This window comes from Pantherophis guttatus, chromosome 13, assembly GCF_059756535.1.
Source record: "Pantherophis guttatus breed Tessera chromosome 13, ASM5975653v1, whole genome shotgun sequence".
Lineage (NCBI taxonomy): Eukaryota > Metazoa > Chordata > Lepidosauria > Squamata > Colubridae > Pantherophis > Pantherophis guttatus.
In genome coordinates this window covers 17,837,144-17,855,754 of record NC_142075.1, presented here as the reverse complement: position 1 = coordinate 17,855,754, position 18,611 = coordinate 17,837,144, and the positions used below count along the sequence as shown (strand labels likewise).

Genomic DNA, 18,611 nt, shown 5'->3' with positions numbered 1-18,611 from the left:
TGCCACCTGCTGTCTCTTTTCTGCATTTCCATACAATTGATATTCCCACCGTTTCCAAAATACCATGAAACAAACTGCAGAAGTCAAATATTTGTGCCCGATGCGTGCATGTTTTCAATCTAAAAATGCATTTATGGATGTTTTGAGGCAGAAATTCATTACAGAATAAAAAATGCTGAAGAAGCAGTGGCGTCTTCATTCAAGGGTATCTTGACAGGAGGCAATCATTAACAGGCAAAAAGGAAACAGAAAAGCTGAGAGCTCAGGTTCAGTGATGAAACAGTAATTGAATCCTATCCCTGTTTTTCTTGGACGATTTCTAAGTAGTCACACCACGAGTCTTTCTTTTGGTTAACAGAGGAACTGAAGAAGATGGAGCAGGAGAGAGAAGCCCTAGAAGCAGCTCTTAAAGATAACGAATTTGAAGAACAAAATTATGGCATCCGTAGATTCTTTAGAAGAGCCACCAAGCTCAACTTTACAAAGACGATGCCCAAAAAAGGTATATGCTTAAAAATAATGTGTGCATAAGATCTGCCTGTAAGCTTTTTTTTTCCTGAAGAGCTACTTCGAGAACAGACTGCCATTCACAGTCACATTTAGTCTATTATAACAAAATTAACAATATTCTAGAAGCAATTTAAAAAGCAGATTGATGGAAACCCGAGCTGACAAACTATCAAAAAAAGAAGAAATAGTTTAGCAAAAAAAAAAAACAACAGATTTGCAAATTTTATGCTAGTCACATTGGCGATGTGATGTTTTCATAGAGAAGCAAACTGGGAAATAAGTGCTAGAATCAAAAAAAAAGAAAGAAAGAAACACCATGTATCTTACCATAGTGCAGAAAATTCTTTTGCTGGGTGAATCTTCTGGCCCATTGCAAACTGCTGAAGTCTCTCTTACTAATATTCTCCACATGGTAGTAGGCATGGTTTTTCAACAGTTCCTCCACTTATGAAGCAGTCTTTGAGAGGTAAATCCCAAATAGAACAAAATAGCAAAGATGATGAGTTACCAAATCATGTGTGTTTGTAATGTATGGATGTTCATGGATTCCAGTCTTTTGATGATTGGTTCTCATCACCTTTTGAGTGATATTTTAAACTCCAAGAATTTGTTTTTAACATTATTTACATAACCAAAACAAAAGATGTCTAAAACTATTATTAAAGCTAACTAATCGCTCATTTCTCTCACTTCAGATTGCAGCATTAGCACAATCTCTTCAGTACATGTTGGGGAATTCAATCAACGGCTCCTTGAAGCTAGCGTTCAGTTTAAAAAGAAGCAAGGAAAAGGTTCCATTGACGTGTGGTGGCTTTTTGATGATGGAGGTAAGCCCCCCAAAACCCATCACCCACCTTAGGTACCAGGATTATGTAAGATCTTACAACCCTATGTGAGATGTGCAAAACAACTAACCAAAAAATGTAATTAAAAAAAAATATTTTTAAAGTCAACAACCATCCATTTTCAATATTAGTGGGGGCGGGGGAATACTTTCTTCTTAATTATGCAGTGTTCTGACTTGATTCACTGGTGTGAACAAATAACTTGATCTAATTTTTTTCACCTAGGGTTAATCCTCCTAATTCCCTACATTCTGACACTCCGGAAAAAGTGGAAGGATTGCAAACTGAAGATCTTTACTGGTGGAAAAGTTACTCGCCTTGAAGAAGAAAAGTTGATGTAAGAAAATCCATCTCCTTACGCCAAGAATAAACTTTTCCTGCTTCTTTGGCATTCTGTGATTCTTCCAGATTTCTTTATTGTTCCTCATCTGAAGACAGAATCTTGATGAACTCAAATATACTACTACCCCCATAAAGGAATTGTTAGGGAGGGGACATCTTCACCTTCACTCTTACACAAACTATCTGAACTGAGTTGCATCTTGCTCCTTTGGAATGCAGTTCCTTTCCTCCTGGGATTCTGGAGTAAATTCCGTCACATTTCCAAAACTATTTGCATATACAGGAGGAAAGGAAGAAAATGATGTAGGCAAAGCGGCTTGAAATATCTAAAGCACTGTGTAACCATTAGGTAGTAGAAGTAAAACTTGGATAGCTTATTGTATTGCAGAATTCCTTTTTAGAAACTTTCATTGTCCATGTTTCAGCTCCATGCCCTGCTAAAAGGTATTCTGGATTCTCTTTTATGTAGGCAGACAGAATGTGGTCTTGGAAGAACTGCATTTTATACATTAGACTGCAATCTTAGCACGCTAACTTACTTCACTCTAAACAGGTTGCATTTTGTAATCCAGTGCAAAGGATTATCTATCAAAATATTGTATCCCATGCATACTGACCATAAGGTATCATAAGTCAAGCTTTCTGAATTTTGGAATGAAAAGAGATTCTCTTTTTTTAATTTTTCAGGATGGCTTCACTATTAAGTAAGTTCAGAATAAAATTTGCCGACATTAATATAATTGGAGACATCAACATGAAACCCAATAAAGAAAGGTAAGCTTCAGCAAGTTTCTAAGAAATTGTGCAATTTTTTAAAAAGGGAACGTCTAAAAATGGAATATATAAAACCTGCTCTTGTTGCTGGTTAAGTCTTATTTTTCCATTTAGGAAAAAAATACCAAGCTAAATCATGGGTGTTCATTCTATTACTGCAGAGAAGGTAGCAAACTGCCAAAGAAAAATGGATTTTTAAAGTATTATTGGAATAGCTGGGCATTCTTGAAGCAGATGTCAGGCAACTATTGACATCCATTTTCTGTTAAAGGATAATATGCTTATTACCTAAATAACTATAATTTGTTTTATTTCATTTGTACACACGTACATACACACAAAATAACTTTAACCACTGTTGTTCTGTGAGGTCATTTGGGTGAATTGAAAGATACTTTATTCTGTTTTGAATTGTGGCTAATCATATGGCTATAAAGGCTATAATTTGTTTAGTAAATGTTAAATGAACGCTGGAATTGTAGTTTATTATCCCAAATGCAAGGGTAAGTACATGATTTGAACCCCGCCTGGCTATACTGCTGAGATTTTTCAGAGGCTTAAATATGCTATCAAAGTGCACTTTATCAGAAATCAAGGTAGAGTGCAAGTTAAAATCGATTGTATCACATTCAAATCTTTCTAATGCCATTATTTAGAAAGTCCAGACAAGCTTAGTATTAGTTATCTAGATGTAGCCAATTAACTTCAACATTATATTAATTGGAAGTAATTTCCAGAGATATCTTTGTTACCTCTGTAGCAACAAAGAAACATGGTGTGGCACCTTTGTTTTTATATGAAATAATTTCATTTATGTTCAATGGAATGGAGTTTGAAACTTACAATTAACAGTAATAAAAAATAAAGCTAGCGTTATGGTATAATACAAGCAGACATTTTCCCAAAAAAAGTTGTTTCTCGTGTACACAACTATGAATATACTCTGCAGTACTGTGAAATGAAATATTATGTATAACTTTATAATAAATTCAATCTGGAATATAAATTTGACAGCAGTGTCAAATATAAACTGGGGAAGTGTTACTATGCTGCAATGGCTATGCCCATGCTTAAAACCTGATAAATACAGTTTAAAGTTTTTTATAGAATTCAGCTATCATTCCACAGCCAAAAGCTTGTCCGATCTTAAGAATATCTGTAAAATGAAGAGTTAGAGTCCTGCTGTGAAGTCTCTTTATAATTTCTGTTCCAGCTGGAAATTCTTTGAAGAGATGATTGAACCATACCGCCTTCATGAAAGCTGCAAAGATTTAACAACTGCTGAGAAATTAAAGAGAGAAGCACCATGGAAAATCACTGATGCAGAACTGGAAGCATTCAAGGAAAAGGTAACCAGCCATACCTTTAGTTACCTTTGACACTATAAAAGGAGCTATTTGAAAGAGAAGGCAGGGCATATAGATTACCACCAGGTGGGGAGGGGGGGAATCCATAATATCCATGGTTTATATCACCTGCTCTTTCTAACCAAATTTTACGCATAATCGTTTTAAAGTCATAACTTTGATCGAGATTATTCGTTTTATTAACACAAGAAACTCCTTTACTTGGAGAGAGCTTTGGAGTTGGCAAAAACTTTGCTTCAAATCTTAGAGCAGTGTGTCTCAATCCTGGCAGTTTAGATAGTGAATTTCAACTCCCCAAATTGCCCAGCCGGCAGTCTGGGAGGTGAACTCCACCCATCTTCGATCTGCCAAGGATGAGGAACACTAACTTAGAAGAGAAGGCAATGTTTCAGTGGTGGGATTCAAATTTTTTTACTACTGGTTCTATGGGCGTGGCTTGGTGGGCATGGCATGGCGTGGTGGGCATGGCTTGGTGGATGTGGCAGGGGAAGGATACAGTAAAATCTCCATTCCCTCTCCACTCCAGGGGAAGGATATTGTAAAATCTCCATTCTCTCCCACCTCCAGGGGAAGGTTACTGCAAAATCCTCATTTCCTCCCGATCAGCTGGGACTCGGGAGGCCGAGAATAGATGAGGGAGGGGCCAGTCAGAGGTGGTATTTACCGGTTCTCCAAACTACTCAAACTTTCCGCTACTGGTTCTCCAGAACTGGTCAGAACCTGCTGAATACCACCTCTGCAACGTTTCTTTAATTGCCCTATAGCATATGCTTTCCAAAATCTGTACAAGTAGTCCTCATTTAATAATCCTAATTGGGACCGGAATTTCTATGTGGTCTTTAGGTCAGGACCACTTAGCAACAATAATTTCTGTGGTCCTTGTTCCTCAGTAGAACTCAGTCTCCTAGTTTCTAGGCCAGCACCTGAACAAATACAACACCTGAACTGGGATTCACTCTTCAGGAGGTGGATGGAGAGAACATCCAATACAAGAGATACATAATCCAGTACTGAATTCTGCAACAATTTCTGTCATCCCACATCAAAGCGCTTGCGGAAAACATTAACCCTGAGCCTTTTCTTTGCACTGCTCAAGCTCCAATAGTGAATGTTAATTTGGGACATACAGTATATTATCTGAATGGGAACAGTACATACTGTATGACACTTAAGCTTCATTGTATATTCTCTCAACATTAAGGATAGCATTGTCTGGGATAGATGCCAAAGTAGGATGAGAGTAGGATTCAGTAGGATCATTGATCTGAGCACAAGACTAATTGTACATTTAAAAAATCCTTCCAACTCTTAATTTCTTTAAATAAATTTATGTTCATAGTTATTATATTCTGTAGCCATGAGTATTTCATTAAAGAGGTAAGATAAGTATGGATTCATATTGATTTAATAAGAGAAAATAATTATCCAACAAAGCTGTTTCTTGTTTCCAATTTGCAAGTTACATACTTTAATTTGCAAAAATCATATTTCAGTCAACAGATTTATCCAAAGACAGGCAGAATTGTACATGAACTCATTTCAAAGTTATTCATAAAGGATGTCTGGAACGTAATTTAGGCTAAGGATGATAGAAAAAATAATTTCTAATGTAATCAACTTTTGATTTTAAACAGAGTTACCGTCAGGTCCGATTGAATGAACTCTTACAGGAGCACTCTCGAGCTGCTAATCTAATTATTGTGTAAGTTATACATTTTTAATTTGTTGTCCCTACCGAGACTTTGGGGCAAGATTGTAAATTGAAATGTAGTCATCTACAGTTTGAATTAAGAGTTTTCTGTAGCTGTTTGCTTCCATCTGGTAACCTAGCCTAGGAGACGATTTACTGTATTTTTCAGACTATAAGACGCACTTCCACCTACCCACCCCCAAGTGGGTGGAAATGTCTGTGTCTTATAGAGTGAATATTGCAGCAGGGGAGAGGGGGGTTGGTGTGGTGCTGATCAGTTGTTCTAGGCGGTGGGGATCACCACCACCCATTCACAGCAATCGGCAGAAAATGGGCCGCGGTGGCAGCGAGCATGCTCTGGCAAACGGGCGTCGGCAGCAAACGGACAGCAGAGGCAAATTTTTTTTCCTTGTTTTCTTCCTCTAAAGCTAATGTGCGTCTTATAGTCCGGAGTGTCTTATAGTCCAAAAAATACGGTATATACCAGCAATGAGTATTACTAATATTTCCTCCTATTCAATTCAACAGGAGCCTACCAGTGGCAAGAAAAGGAATTATATCAGATTACCTCTACATGGCTTGGCTAGAAATCCTCTCTAAGAACCTACCTCCAGTTTTGCTCATTCGAGGCAACCACAAAAATGTACTAACGTTTTACTCATAACTCACCACCACCACCCCCGGAGTCCATTACATGCATTCGGGACATAGCAATGGACTTAATATATCAAATAGACTCCCAACAGGATATTTTGCTATCTCAGAGTAAAAAAACAAATCATATCTGCAAAAAGGGGAGAAGAAATGGAAGACCAAGATGACAGGGCAAAGTAAAATGGAAGAGAGTACCTTGGAAAGATAAAAAAGATCTGCATTCCACATTTCAAATCCCACTTTAAAAGTCTAGCTTTCATCACAAAGTCCCCTTGATGTCAGAATATATACTAACTTCCATTTGTATTATGAACATATTAGGTTTAATTACTGCAGTCCTGTGGTCCAGAGTACCGTACAATTCTAGCTATGCAAAAACTTCCATTCTCCCCCATAGAATCCAAAATGTATGATTCTATGTTCAATACCATACCTGCTTACATAACTTCAAAGTTTGTGTTCCATAAATAAATAAATAAAAATTTCTATTCATGAGTGTAGCTGGGGAGCAAAATGTCATGATTTATAAGGCGTAACATATAATTTCAAATTATCACCTCAAGATAAGATGAAATCATATTCAATCAACACTTAAGACAACTTTGAAAGCAAAAATATGTGTACTAACCTAAATTTTTAAAAAATTCATAATGATATTGATTTCTTTAGAACTATAAATGGAAGTAAACTAGCACAATGCCTTGGCACAACTTAGAAATGCTTTTTAATAAATTGTAATCTTTTTCTGACTGGTAAGAATATTTGAACTTGTATATTAATTTAATATGTTAACAATAAAAATGAATCAAGGATTTATCCCTATTGCATACTTTGATTTATTGATTTTTGTTTCCATGTGAAAAAATTTCAGAGGCATCTTTATTAAATTTGTTGCAACACAAGCTGCACTGAACGTTAGAAAAACTAACACATTCATCACAAATTTTTGTGCACTAAAATTTCTATTATCCAAAACATCATAAACTGGCAACAAAAATACATGGTTTGTCATAATTCAAGTGATAAATATTACCAGCCATTCATAACATTTGACACACAATGCTTAGAATACTTAGATTTCATCTAAATAATCAGAGATATTTTTGAGTTTTGATTAGACATAATTTATTAGATAAGATTTGTGTTACTGATACAGCATCACCAAACAATATTAGTTTTTTAGAAGCATTCTTGAGAGCAGAAACTATTGGCTTTGTAATAAGAGACAGGAATGGATATAAATACATTTACTTTTCTTGAAAAATAGCTCAGCATAATATACAGGATTGTTGGCGCAAGTATACAAAAGCAAAATTATCAAAGGATATTTAACTAGTTTTGGGGGAAGTAGCGAGAGAAAGTATTGACAAAAGACATCAGAATTCAAAATAAGACAGCACATGGGAAACAAGTGTTATTTTAATCAACCTTTCTCGACCCAGTAGAACTAGAGTTCCAAGAATTATTGGGCAAGTCATAATTCAACATTTTGAAATTGCCTTTTGCAAGATGCAAGGATAGGAATTCATAGTTTTCTGGCATGAATATAGTTTATTTCTGTGTACTGCTAGCGATCTTTTAAAAAAAGTAAAGACAAATCCATACAGGATAGCTCAGCCAATACTGTAACACTAAGAATACCCTTCATGTTGCCAATAGTGTGCTTTTCATGGGATTTACAGAACCAGAGCAGAGCCAGCTCAAGACCAATTTAGGCTGACCTGTTTTCAGGGGCTCTCCTTCAACTGGACATACTTCAGGTGACTTACAAGGATGCGCCCTTGCAATTTTGCCAGACTGATATGGGAGCCCACTGCATTTCTCCCCCAAATGCCGCTAAGTTTGTTAGATTGCCCACTCTCTCCTACACCCATAGCCTGTCCAGGACAGCTATAACCATGGCAAGCCCATATCAGCTTCTAAAACCAACCAAGGCTGGTGAAGAGGCTCAAGATAAAAGAAGCCTCCAACTGAGATGTTTGAATGTTTAAATAATGGAAATTCAAATGATGCCTTGGTCATGGGTGCCTTTTTTGTTTAGGGAGGCTGGCTTAAAAAAAAATCAGATTTTCCAAACTTGGAATGGCCTCCTACTGAACAGAACCACCTCTGAACAGAAAAAGGAGATTGATGTTCCAGAAATCTATTAAAACATGGTTTTTCCAACAGGCTTAAGGATCCCATGGAAATAGAGATCTACCCAGAATCATCTTGCAGGGCAGATAGGCAGCATAAAAGTTTAATAAATCAAATTTAAAAAGGGAGCCCACAAAGTTACACTGGGTGTAGGATAGTGGTCCATTGATTGTATTTACATCTGTTATATTTACCTCTGTTTTTAATGGCTTGTTTCTCATGTGTGAGATAGGTGGCTATATAATCTTGAAAAACAGAGTTCCGAAGATGAGCAGTTAAACAGGTAGTCCTCTACTTATGGCCACAATCGAACCCAAATGTATGTTAAGTGAGAAATTTGTGAGTTTGCTCCATTTTACAACTTTTCTTGCCACCATTAAGTGAATCACTGCAAATGTTAAGTCATTAACATGGCGGTTAAGTGAATCTGGTTTCCCCCATTGACATCGTCAGGTTGCAAAACGAGGGATTACATGACCCCGGGACGCTGCAACGTTCATGAATACGAGTCAGTTGACAAGCGGCTCAATTTTGATCCCATGACCATGGGGAATGCTGAAATGGTTGCAAGTGTGAAAAATGGTCATAAATCACTTTTTTCAATGCCGTTGTAACTTTGTGGGAGCTGCGGTAGCACAGTGGTTAGAATGAGGTACTGCAGGCCACTTCTGCTGACTGCCGGCTGCCAGATGTTTGGCACTTCGAATCTCACCAGATTGAAGATTGACTCAGCCTTCCATCCTTTCAAGGTCGGTAAAATGAGAACCCAGATTGTTGATGAACCCAGCAACAGGCCAGGGGTGAAATCCAGTAAACTGATGCCTCTGTAAACCGCTTAGAGAGGGCTGTAGAGCACGGTATATAAGTCTAAGTGCTATTGCTATTGCTCTCTCCATCCATCCATCCATCCATCCATCCATCCATCATCTATCCTTCCTCGAGGCCACTGAGCCTCAGTGGCACAGTAGTTAGAGTGCAGTACTGAAGTCTACTTCTGCTGACTGTCGGCTGCCTGCAATTTGGCAGATCGAATCTCACCAGGCTCAAGGTTGATTCAGCCTCCCATCCTTCCAAGGTGGGTAAAATGAGAACCCAGATTGTTGATGAACCCAGCAACAGGCCAGGGGTGAAATCCAGCAGGTTCTGACAGGTTCCAGAGAACCAGTAGTGGAAATTTTGAGCAGTTCGGAGAACCGGCAAATACCACCTCTGGCTGGCCTCAGAGTGGGGTGGGAATGGAGATTTTGCAGTATCCTTCCCCTGCTATGCCCACCAAGCCACGCCCACGGAACTGGTAGGGAAAAATTTTGGATTTCACCCCTGCAACAGGCTGATTCTATCAACCGCTTAGAGAGGGCTGTAAAGCCCCATGAAGCAGTATATAAAGTCTTAAGTGCTATTGCTATTTGAACGGTCATTAAATGAACTGTTGTTAAATCAAGGACTACCCTGTTTCCCCCCAAAATAAGCCATCCCCTTGATAATAAGCTCAATCGGGCTTTTGAGCGCATGGCAATAAGGCCCAGTGCTCATTTCAGGGTTCAAAAAAAATAATAAAAAAATAAGACAAGTGTCTTATTTTCGGGGAAACACGGTAACTGAATAAAAAGGGCTTTTAAAAAAGTATTACCCATAAGTTACGGATGGAAAACAGAGGGCGAGAGATGATTTCCCTGCCTAGGGCTAATTAATGAACTTGTGACAGAATGGAAATTTGATCTGGGAATTGATTAGCTCATTTATGGCTCTAAAATAGGACTAATTCTAGGTCAGACTTGAAGCATTAAATCAAGGGTCTTCAACCTTGGCAACTTTTAAGACTTGTGGACTTCAACTCCCAGAATTCCTCAGCCAGCAAAGCAGGCTGAGGAATTCTGGGAGTTGAAGTCCACAAGTCTTAAAAGTTGCCAAGGTTGAAGACCCCTGCATTAAATGAATAAACACATACACAGATATCATCTATGTCTCTGGGCAGATGAGGGTGGTTCGTTCCTAGCCCTCCATTCGTGGAACTGAAGACAATTAGGCTCATTAATTCAGGGAATCCCACCTGAGCATCCTTCCTAAAAGGGCCCTTTTCTCCCTCAAGAGGCAAAGTCACCCTCGGGAAGCCAAGCGAGGCCTCTGCTCGCCCCGAGGTCTCTGAAGCCAAACCCTGGTTAGAAGGCGTCTCGTGTGAACGCAGCTTTCCTGACTTCTGCCCGAGGAGGAGGAGGAGGGTTGGGGAGGGAGGATAAAAAAGACAAGGCTGCCATCTTAGCCTCCTCCCGGCCTACCAGAAACGACGACTTTTCTTTCCGCCCTCTGCGGTCTCGGCGGAGGAGGAGGCGGCGGCAAAAAGAGCGAGCAACACCAGGCCGAAAAAGGCCCTTCAGGCGCTGCCATGGCTCCCCTGCGCTACCTCAAGCACAGTAAGGACAAAGCTTTCATTTCTTTCTCTCCCCCCCTCCTTTGAGGAAGGTGGACTCTTCCATAAGGAGTTGTACGGCCCTCTCGGCCTCGCCGAGAACCGTTGGGCAAAACCATTCCTATATGCGGGGGGGGATGAAAAGCGGGTTCCGCCCTAAAAGGAAGACGGGGAAATGAGTAGCTCAGTTTAAACAGCCTCATTCGTTGGTTGTTTTTTTATTTTTATTTTTATTTTTTTGGCCTCCCGCAAGAAAAGCAGCCGCCATTTTATTTACCTGACTGAAATTACCAAACCAAGCCCCCTCAGTCGGGATGAGGGAAGCCGAGCGGGCCCGTCCACGCCGAAATCCCCACAGATCTACCTATATACACACAAACCTGGCATTCCTGGCTACCGTCCTCGTGGAAGAGGCAGAAAAAAACTGCCTAAATCCGAAGTGAAATCCCCTTCCCGCCCGCACCCGACATTCCTTAATAAAATACCGATTCGGACGACGGCGCGCGCTAAATTATTATTATTATTTTTCACACACACACACCCCCTATGCTGACAGACAGCAAATCCCGCCTCCGCCGCGCGCCCATTGGCTTACGGGGTCCTCGCGCGCCCATTGGCTTGCGTCAAATTATTACTATTATTTTTCCCCCCCTTATGCTGACAGACAGGGCAAATCCCGCCTCCGCCGCGCGCCCATTGGCCGCCGTTGCCGCGCGCGCCCGCCCATTGGCCGTTATTGCCGCAGGCGGGTCCCATTTCAAAAAAACAAAAAAAAAAGCGCGGGCTTTCCGGAGCATCTCTCACTCTCTCTCCGTCTTCTTTTTTTCCCCCCCCTCAGAATTAGCCGCCCTTTTTCGCGCCGTCGCTATGCCAGTCTCCACGGCAATCCCCGGGGAACCTTCCAGCGCCAGCCTGAATATTCCCAACGGGGACACGACTTCCCAGAGCCTGCGCTTCGTCAAGCTGACCGATAACGCTTTTGCGCCTTCTAAAGGTTCTTCCCGGGCGGCGGGCTACGATTTGTACAGGTAAGAAAGAAGAACAGGGTCTTGTGTGGAGATTTCGGGCCACAATTGTCTCAAAGTAGTAGTAGTAATAGTAGTAGTTGTTGTTGTTTCCCCAAAAGGCAGCTGGATTTTCTTGGTCTTTTCTTTGAAAATGTTTCTTCAGAGGGATTATGGAGTCTGTCATCTGCACCTTTATAACTGTCTGGTTTGGCTCTGCAACCCAACAAGACAGACAGAGACTTCAGAGGACAATTAGAACTACAGAAAAAAAAAAAACAATGGCTACCAACTTGCCTTCCATTGAGGACCTGTATATTACACGAGTCAAAAAGAGGGCTGTGAAAATGTTTACAGACCCCTTGCATCCTGGACATAAACTGTTTCAACTCCTACCCTCAATAGAATAGGATAGAATACTTTATTGTCCAAGTTGCCTCTTGGAAAAAAAGGACAACCATGACTGAGAATCTCCATAGACACTAATTGACTTCAGTTCCATGAATGAAGGACTAGGACTAGAATTGAATTGAATTGAATTGAATTCTTTATTGGCCAAGTGTGATTGGACACACAAGGAATTTGTCTTTGGTGTATAAGCTCTCGGTGTACATAAGGAGAATAAAATACATTCATCAAGAATCATTGAATTGAAATGAAATGAATTGAATTCTTTATTGGCCAAGTGTGATTGGACACACAAGGAATTCGTCTTTGGTGCATAAGCTCTCGGTGTACATAAAAAGACAAGATACATTCATCAAGAATCATTGAATTGAATTGAATTGAATTGAATTCTTTACTGGCCAAGTGTGATTGGACACACAAGGAATTCATCTTGGTGCATAGGTTCTCGGTGTACATAAAAAGACAAGATACATTTGTCAAGAATCATAAGGTACAACACTTAATGACAGTCCTAGGGTACAAATAAGCAATCAAATCATACTAGGAAACCATCAATATAAATCGTAAGGATACCAGCAACAAGGTTAGAAAACAACGCTATAGAGTACTGCACACCAAGACAACTAGACACAGGACAGTTTTTTCCCGAACGCCATCACTCTGCTAAATAAGTAATTTCCTCAACAATCAAACTATTCACTAAGGCTGCATTACTATTACTGTTAGTCTTTTCATCGTTCCTATCACCCAGCTCCTCCCACTTATGGCGGCATGACTGTAACTTTGTTGCTTGTATCCTTACCATTTATATTGATACTGTTTCCTAGTATGATTCAATTGCTTATTTGTACCCTATGACTATCTTTAAATGTTGTACCTTATGATTCTTGACGAATGTATCTTTTCTTTTTATGTACACTGAGAGCATATGCACCAAAGACAAATTCCTTGTGTATCCAATCACACTTGGCCAATAAAGAATTCTATTCTCATCCAAGAAATTTCTTCAAATGAACTGAGGAAGCTTCTTGGAAGAGAAGAGAAATGAAACATTTTCAAAGAAAGTCCACCTGCCTTTTGGGGGGTGGGGAAAAAAACCACATTTGAGACAAGGAGCAGGGTGGACTTCTTACAGCTTAAAACTGATCTTAATCAAAGAATTAGCAATTGCTGCATTGTTTTTTTTAATGGTGGGCTGTCAGTATGTGTGAAATGGACGGCTATATGGATTTGAATAATATTGTTGAGCAGTTTGTCGTTCAGACGGCTTTTTTCAGAGTATTCTGTTCTAACCAATAAACCAATTCCTTTTCCAAGCAAATAACACTGTACTGGTACAATAAAACAATAATTCATTCATTTGAATCCAAGATCCACCCGTAACTCCAATCTGCAGATAGTTCTCACTTAACAACCTCAAATTGGGACCAGCAGCTCTGTTGCTAAGCAATGGCGCCGTTAAATGAGACATGTGACGGCAAGGACAGTTTGCTATTTTATTGGTGACTTCTCCATTGGTTTTCCTCATTGGAAGCCAGTTGTGAGCATGCAAATGGCAATTGTGTAGCTGTGGATCAATACAACAATCATAAATCCTCACCAACCTCATTAAACAATAAGCCGTGGTGGCGCAGTGGTTAGAGGGCAGTACTTCAGGCTACCTCTGCTGACTGCCGGCTGCCTGCAATTTGGCAGTTCAAATCTCACCTGGGTCAAGGTTGACTCAGCCTTCCATTCTTCCGAGGTTGGTAAAATGAGGTCCCAGATTGTTGGGGCCAATAGGCTGACTCTGTAAATCACTTAGAGAGGGCTGTAAAATGGTATTTGCTATTGGTATTGCTATTGCAGTGATTCACTTAATTGGTGAGAAAAGTCATAAAATGAGAGAAAGCTCACTTAACAATTGTCTTGCTTAGCAACATACGTTTTGGGCTCAATTGTGGTCATAAGTTAAGGACTACCTGTGTATTAAAAAAGTGTATAAAAAGAAATGATTTCTGCATACAATTTGAACTTACTGATTTTTTTTCTTAGATATTTATTTTTTGTTTGTTTTGTTTGTTTGGTAGTGCATATGATTGTGAGGTCCCTGCTGTAGGGAAAGCTGTTGTGAAAACAGATATTCAGGTTGCCCTTCCTACAGGTTGCTATGGTCGAGTAGGTAAGTTGTTAAACAGAAAAATTGTAATCTTATAGGTTTGCTAAACTTTTATTTGAAAATTAGAAAGTGTGTCATATTTAACACTTTTTCTTTCTTTGATTTAAGCTCCTCGATCTGGATTAGCTGTAAATCATTTCATTGATGTTGGTGGTGAGTAATTGTTTCTGAATGCAATTATATCAGTATATGCATTTAGCTGCTGCAACATAAAGTGCATATTTCATTATTCTTAATTTAGAAAAAAATATTCTTAATGAAATAAATTGACAGGCTCCAAAATGTGGTTTTGCTTATTTACATTAATTTGCATATTTAATAAGATGGCAGTACTGTACTCTTACGTTCTGGGAACAGAAGTATTGAAAGATGAAATGTGAGTTTTCTTTATTACATAAACAAGCTCCCTATAATTTTAGGGAAGCTAAACGATGGAACATATGTTCTTTGCAATAATTTATGATCAACTTAATTAAAGCACATCTGCTAAAGAAATTGACCGTGAACTAAGCTCTGCAGAAGTATATGCTAGCAGTTGGCTAGATACATTTATCCACTGCATATATTTATTTCAATTAAGCAATGTTTGGAAACAAACATTTTCAAACTTTATTTTTAAGGAATCCACACACATATCAAAAAAGTGTAGTCTTCGCTTAAATTCCTGTGCAAATGGTGAAATAATCTTTTGCGCAGTAGACCATAACCTGGTTGTTTTGAGGCTTGCCAGCATAGCTAACTTGGTTGATGTGTGTGTATAATATCTGTGTGTGTGTGTATTTTGTGTGTGTGTGTGTGTGTGTGTGTATCAAACATACAGTGAAACATCTACACTGTTGCATCCTTTTTTCTTTTTTTAACAGCTGGAGTAATTGATGAGGACTACAGGGGAAATGTTGGTGTTGTATTGTTTAACTTTGGAAAGGAACCATTTAAAGGTAAAAAAAAATAAAGTTAATGTTAAGCTGATACTTTCCTTAAATTTCCTGCTTTTAAATTAGAATATACATGTAAAAGGTGAGTGCCGATCAGTTTTGGCAGAGCAACTGAGGGAGCTTCAGGACAATTCTCTCTTGATGGAGACACGTATACTGCCTTGCAAATATGGCATTAATCAAAACATCCCAACTCTTCAGCTCACCAACCCCTCTATAAAATTTTAGATTGTTCTTTGACCTCCAAACATTTAGTATATGAAAATAAATACTACCAAGAGCACTGCCACTGGTAGCAAAAACAATAAAGGATAGTCCAATTGACCCTTGCAGAATATTGACCACACTGGGCAAGCCTAGCGTGAATAATATGTATCCAGCTGGACTTTATAAGCGGTCATCCAATCTCCCAAGAGGAGAAACAAGTCATTTCCTTACATTGTCCTTAGTTTAATTGCACAGTATTGTTCTGGCATTTTCCTTACACTGATGTGATAATGTGTTGTTGTTTTTTTAAACAATGTCACTTTTTAAATTCCTTTTTTTTTTTTAAGTTAAAAAGGGTGACAGGATCGCTCAACTAATCTGTGAGCGCATCTACTATCCGGTTCTTGAAGAAGTCAAGGTAAGAAATGGGAAAGAAATAACTGCTAACTCAGGTATCTTACCGTTAATAAAATATAGGAATTAAATGGATTTATTTAATGTAGGGGATAAGGGTGAAATCTATTCGGTTCACATTTACTTCAGAATCTCCATTTTTGTCTCAACTGCAGAGTTGAGTTTTTAGCAATATAACGAATTGCTTTTGAAAATAGATTAGTTATGGATGATTATAAGAAACCTGGGCTGTCATTTATTGGAATGTTTAGGATGTTTATATATATATGAATATAGAGGTAGACTGTTCAGTGATCATATGAACTTACAACAACACTAAGAAAAGATTTACCACATCGTTGACTGAACTTGCACCCATCGCAGTGTCCCCAAAGTCACATAATTGTGGTTTGGCAACTGGTGCATATTTATGCCGGCCACAGCATCCCATAGTCATTATTTGTGCATTTCATAGCAAGTTTCCAACAAGCAGAAGTTAGTGAAGAAGTGGGTGGCAAGTCAGGGTCACATGATGCTATAAGTCTGGCACAGTCACCCAGTGTTTTGACCTAAGCTTCCTGAGTCATGAAAACACATGAGTAGTCCCAAAGACCTCTTTTATCGCAACAGCTGTGAATTCTGTTCATTCACAGAGGAGTCCCAATTAGTTATAAAGAGTCCTTTGGGATAATCACCCACCTTTATCTCCCTTGACACGCTGCCAAAGACAGCGTGTTGTCAGAGCCACACGGAGTCCAGAATCAAACAGAACTTCAGGCTTTAAGCTGAATCGAATGAACAAACGTTGCTTCCTGCAAAGGCCCACGTGCCTTTGCTCCTCTTTTAAGGCTTATGGGAGGGGCCAATCATCTCCCAGTCCTACTCCCGAGTCGTCCCTTTTGTTTTAGCTGTTCTTGCCTTCTGGCAGCTCTGCACATGCGCTCAGTGAGAACAGGCTCCCCCTGTTCCTCTGCCTCGCTGAGGTCTGACTCTGGAGGCTCCGGAGGCAGCACGTACCTCCCAGATGGCCCTTTCTCTGCCTCGGACCACAACACTCAATGTTACACTTTACAACTGTGCCACTTAGTGACAGTCGGCAATCCCAAATTGTGGTTAGTGAGGATTACAATTGGGATTTCATGTGTGCACTTTTTTTCTTTCATACCTTTTTTTTTTCTGTTATTCAATTAAACGAATTGCTTCTATTTTTCAGGTTTTGGATGAAACAGAACGTGGCTCAGGCGGTTTTGGATCAACTGGGCAGAAATAAAGGAAACTTTTATACAGTATATTTTTATACACCTTTTTAAAATGTAAATAAACTTTGATAGAAAATTGTGGGATTTCTATTTTTTTTCTTATAAAGGAGAGACGGGTTTAAAAATATTACTGCAAGGAAAAGAACATAGATCACTACAGGCTGTGTTTACTTAGTGCTGTTGTAGGGAGAGGAATCTGCCAAAGATAACTTTCAGAGACTACTTAAAACCTGCCCCAAAACCCTTGTTCGCAATCATAATCTTCCAATCAAATTTTAACTGGAATTGTTTTAAAAACAAGTTACAATTAAAAAGGACCCTTGGAATCAGTTATAGATAGTCCTCGCCTAATATCCACATTCCATGACTGAAGTTAAGACTGTACAGAGCAAGGAGGGCTTACAACGAGTCCTTGTAATTGTGGGTGTCACACCATCCCCACACTTTCATGGTCTCAATTTGGGCACTTGGCAACGCAATGACATTTCAGTGTCCTGCAGTCTGAAAATGTGTCTAGTTAACTGAGTTGAATGGAATCCACACGGCATTGCAAGTACAGTACTAGAGATCCTATTCAAATTGCAATCCTGGTCTGGCAAGACCATAGTAAAGAGCTCATCAAAGCTAGAAAATTGCTGCTGCATTAGTGTGACACAACTTAAGCAAGCCTTATCTAATTCTACTTGTTTTAAACAAAATTTAAACTGGCATTTGGAACCCTGTTTTTCAGCCGCTGAAATTCTTACATGTTTCTTCTCTCTGCAAATATTTATACAAATGTAATATTAAGTATATTTTAAAAAATCACAAGAGCAAGAAGCTCACTACCATAAAGCCAAAAAGTTGACCGGGCAAGCATGTAACATGCCCAACGATCAATACTTTTGTTCCCTGTCAAATATATTGAACCAAAGATAGACTGAGGGGTGAAGGATTACAATCATTTCCACTTTAGCAAATAAGCCACTAGATGGCACTTGAAAATAGCCTTTTCCTATTTTTTTTTTCCTCCCTTTCCTCAAAAATGCCTAGGTCTGTAACTAATCAATAGCCCTTCCCATGAGATTATGTTGGTGGAAAGCAACAGCAATGCTTGAGAGAGAACTGGCAAAAAGATGTCATGGCATGGAGAGAAACAGAACCTACAACTGAAAAGATTTTGGAAGGCTGGCCTGTTTGCACAATTGTTCCTGGCTTACAAACACACACACACACACAAAAACCTTTCCCCAGCTTGGTTTTTCAACAAGAATGGAAAAATATAGCGAAGGGAAACATTCCTCTTCTTAATTATTTTTCTTTCTCAGTCCATCAACTTTCATCTCAGTTCAAACTTGATTCTTGCAAGTATGTTCGGTGCTTTGCATTTCAGTGCGTGGCACCCTCAAAACAGCAGGATTTTGTGGTCCCTTAACACCATTCCTCTATTTCTGCCTTGGCTGGGACCCTAGGAATCATTCAGAAAGATAAGTGTCTGCCATTGTCCTTCGGCTTCAAGGTCATTGAATAAGCTCCAGTATAA

At 39.2% G+C, this 18,611-nt stretch overlaps 2 protein-coding genes across 3 annotated transcripts in view; both read left to right on the top strand.

The window, feature by feature from the left end:
• SLC12A1 (solute carrier family 12 member 1) overlaps positions 1-6,998 on the top strand; it is a 47,412-nt gene extending 40,414 nt beyond the window's left edge. For both annotated transcript variants that reach the window (XM_034434704.2, XM_034434703.2), the window contains exons 20-26: positions 359-502; positions 1,206-1,337; positions 1,581-1,692; positions 2,385-2,471; positions 3,685-3,820; positions 5,473-5,540; positions 6,057-6,998. In XM_034434704.2, the coding sequence (XP_034290595.2) occupies positions 359-502; positions 1,206-1,337; positions 1,581-1,692; positions 2,385-2,471; positions 3,685-3,820; positions 5,473-5,540; positions 6,057-6,192 (815 nt within the window). In that variant the 3' untranslated portion in view covers positions 6,193-6,998. The remainder of the gene's footprint in view (positions 1-358; positions 503-1,205; positions 1,338-1,580; positions 1,693-2,384; positions 2,472-3,684; positions 3,821-5,472; positions 5,541-6,056) is intronic.
• A 3,536-nt stretch (positions 6,999-10,534) lies between these two features.
• On the top strand, positions 10,535-17,165 carry DUT (deoxyuridine triphosphatase). Its single transcript, XM_034434702.3, has 7 exons — positions 10,535-10,729; positions 11,564-11,753; positions 14,207-14,298; positions 14,404-14,448; positions 15,159-15,233; positions 15,785-15,855; positions 17,044-17,165. The coding sequence occupies exons 1-7, from the start codon at positions 10,702-10,704 to the stop codon at positions 17,098-17,100; spliced, it is 558 nt and encodes a 185-aa protein (XP_034290593.2). The 5' UTR covers positions 10,535-10,701; the 3' UTR covers positions 17,101-17,165.
• The last annotated feature ends 1,446 nt before the right edge of the window (positions 17,166-18,611 follow it).

Coding starts and splice junctions, on each gene's coding strand:
- DUT (XM_034434702.3), top strand. CDS start 10,702: ATGGCTCCCCTGCGCTACCTCAAGCACA. Junction 10,730..11,563: donor CCTGCGCTACCTCAAGCACA/GTAAGGACAAAG, acceptor CCCCCCCCTCAG/AATTAGCCGCCCTTTTTCGC. Junction 15,234..15,784: donor TGGAAAGGAACCATTTAAAG/GTAAAAAAAAAT, acceptor TTTTTTTTTAAG/TTAAAAAGGGTGACAGGATC.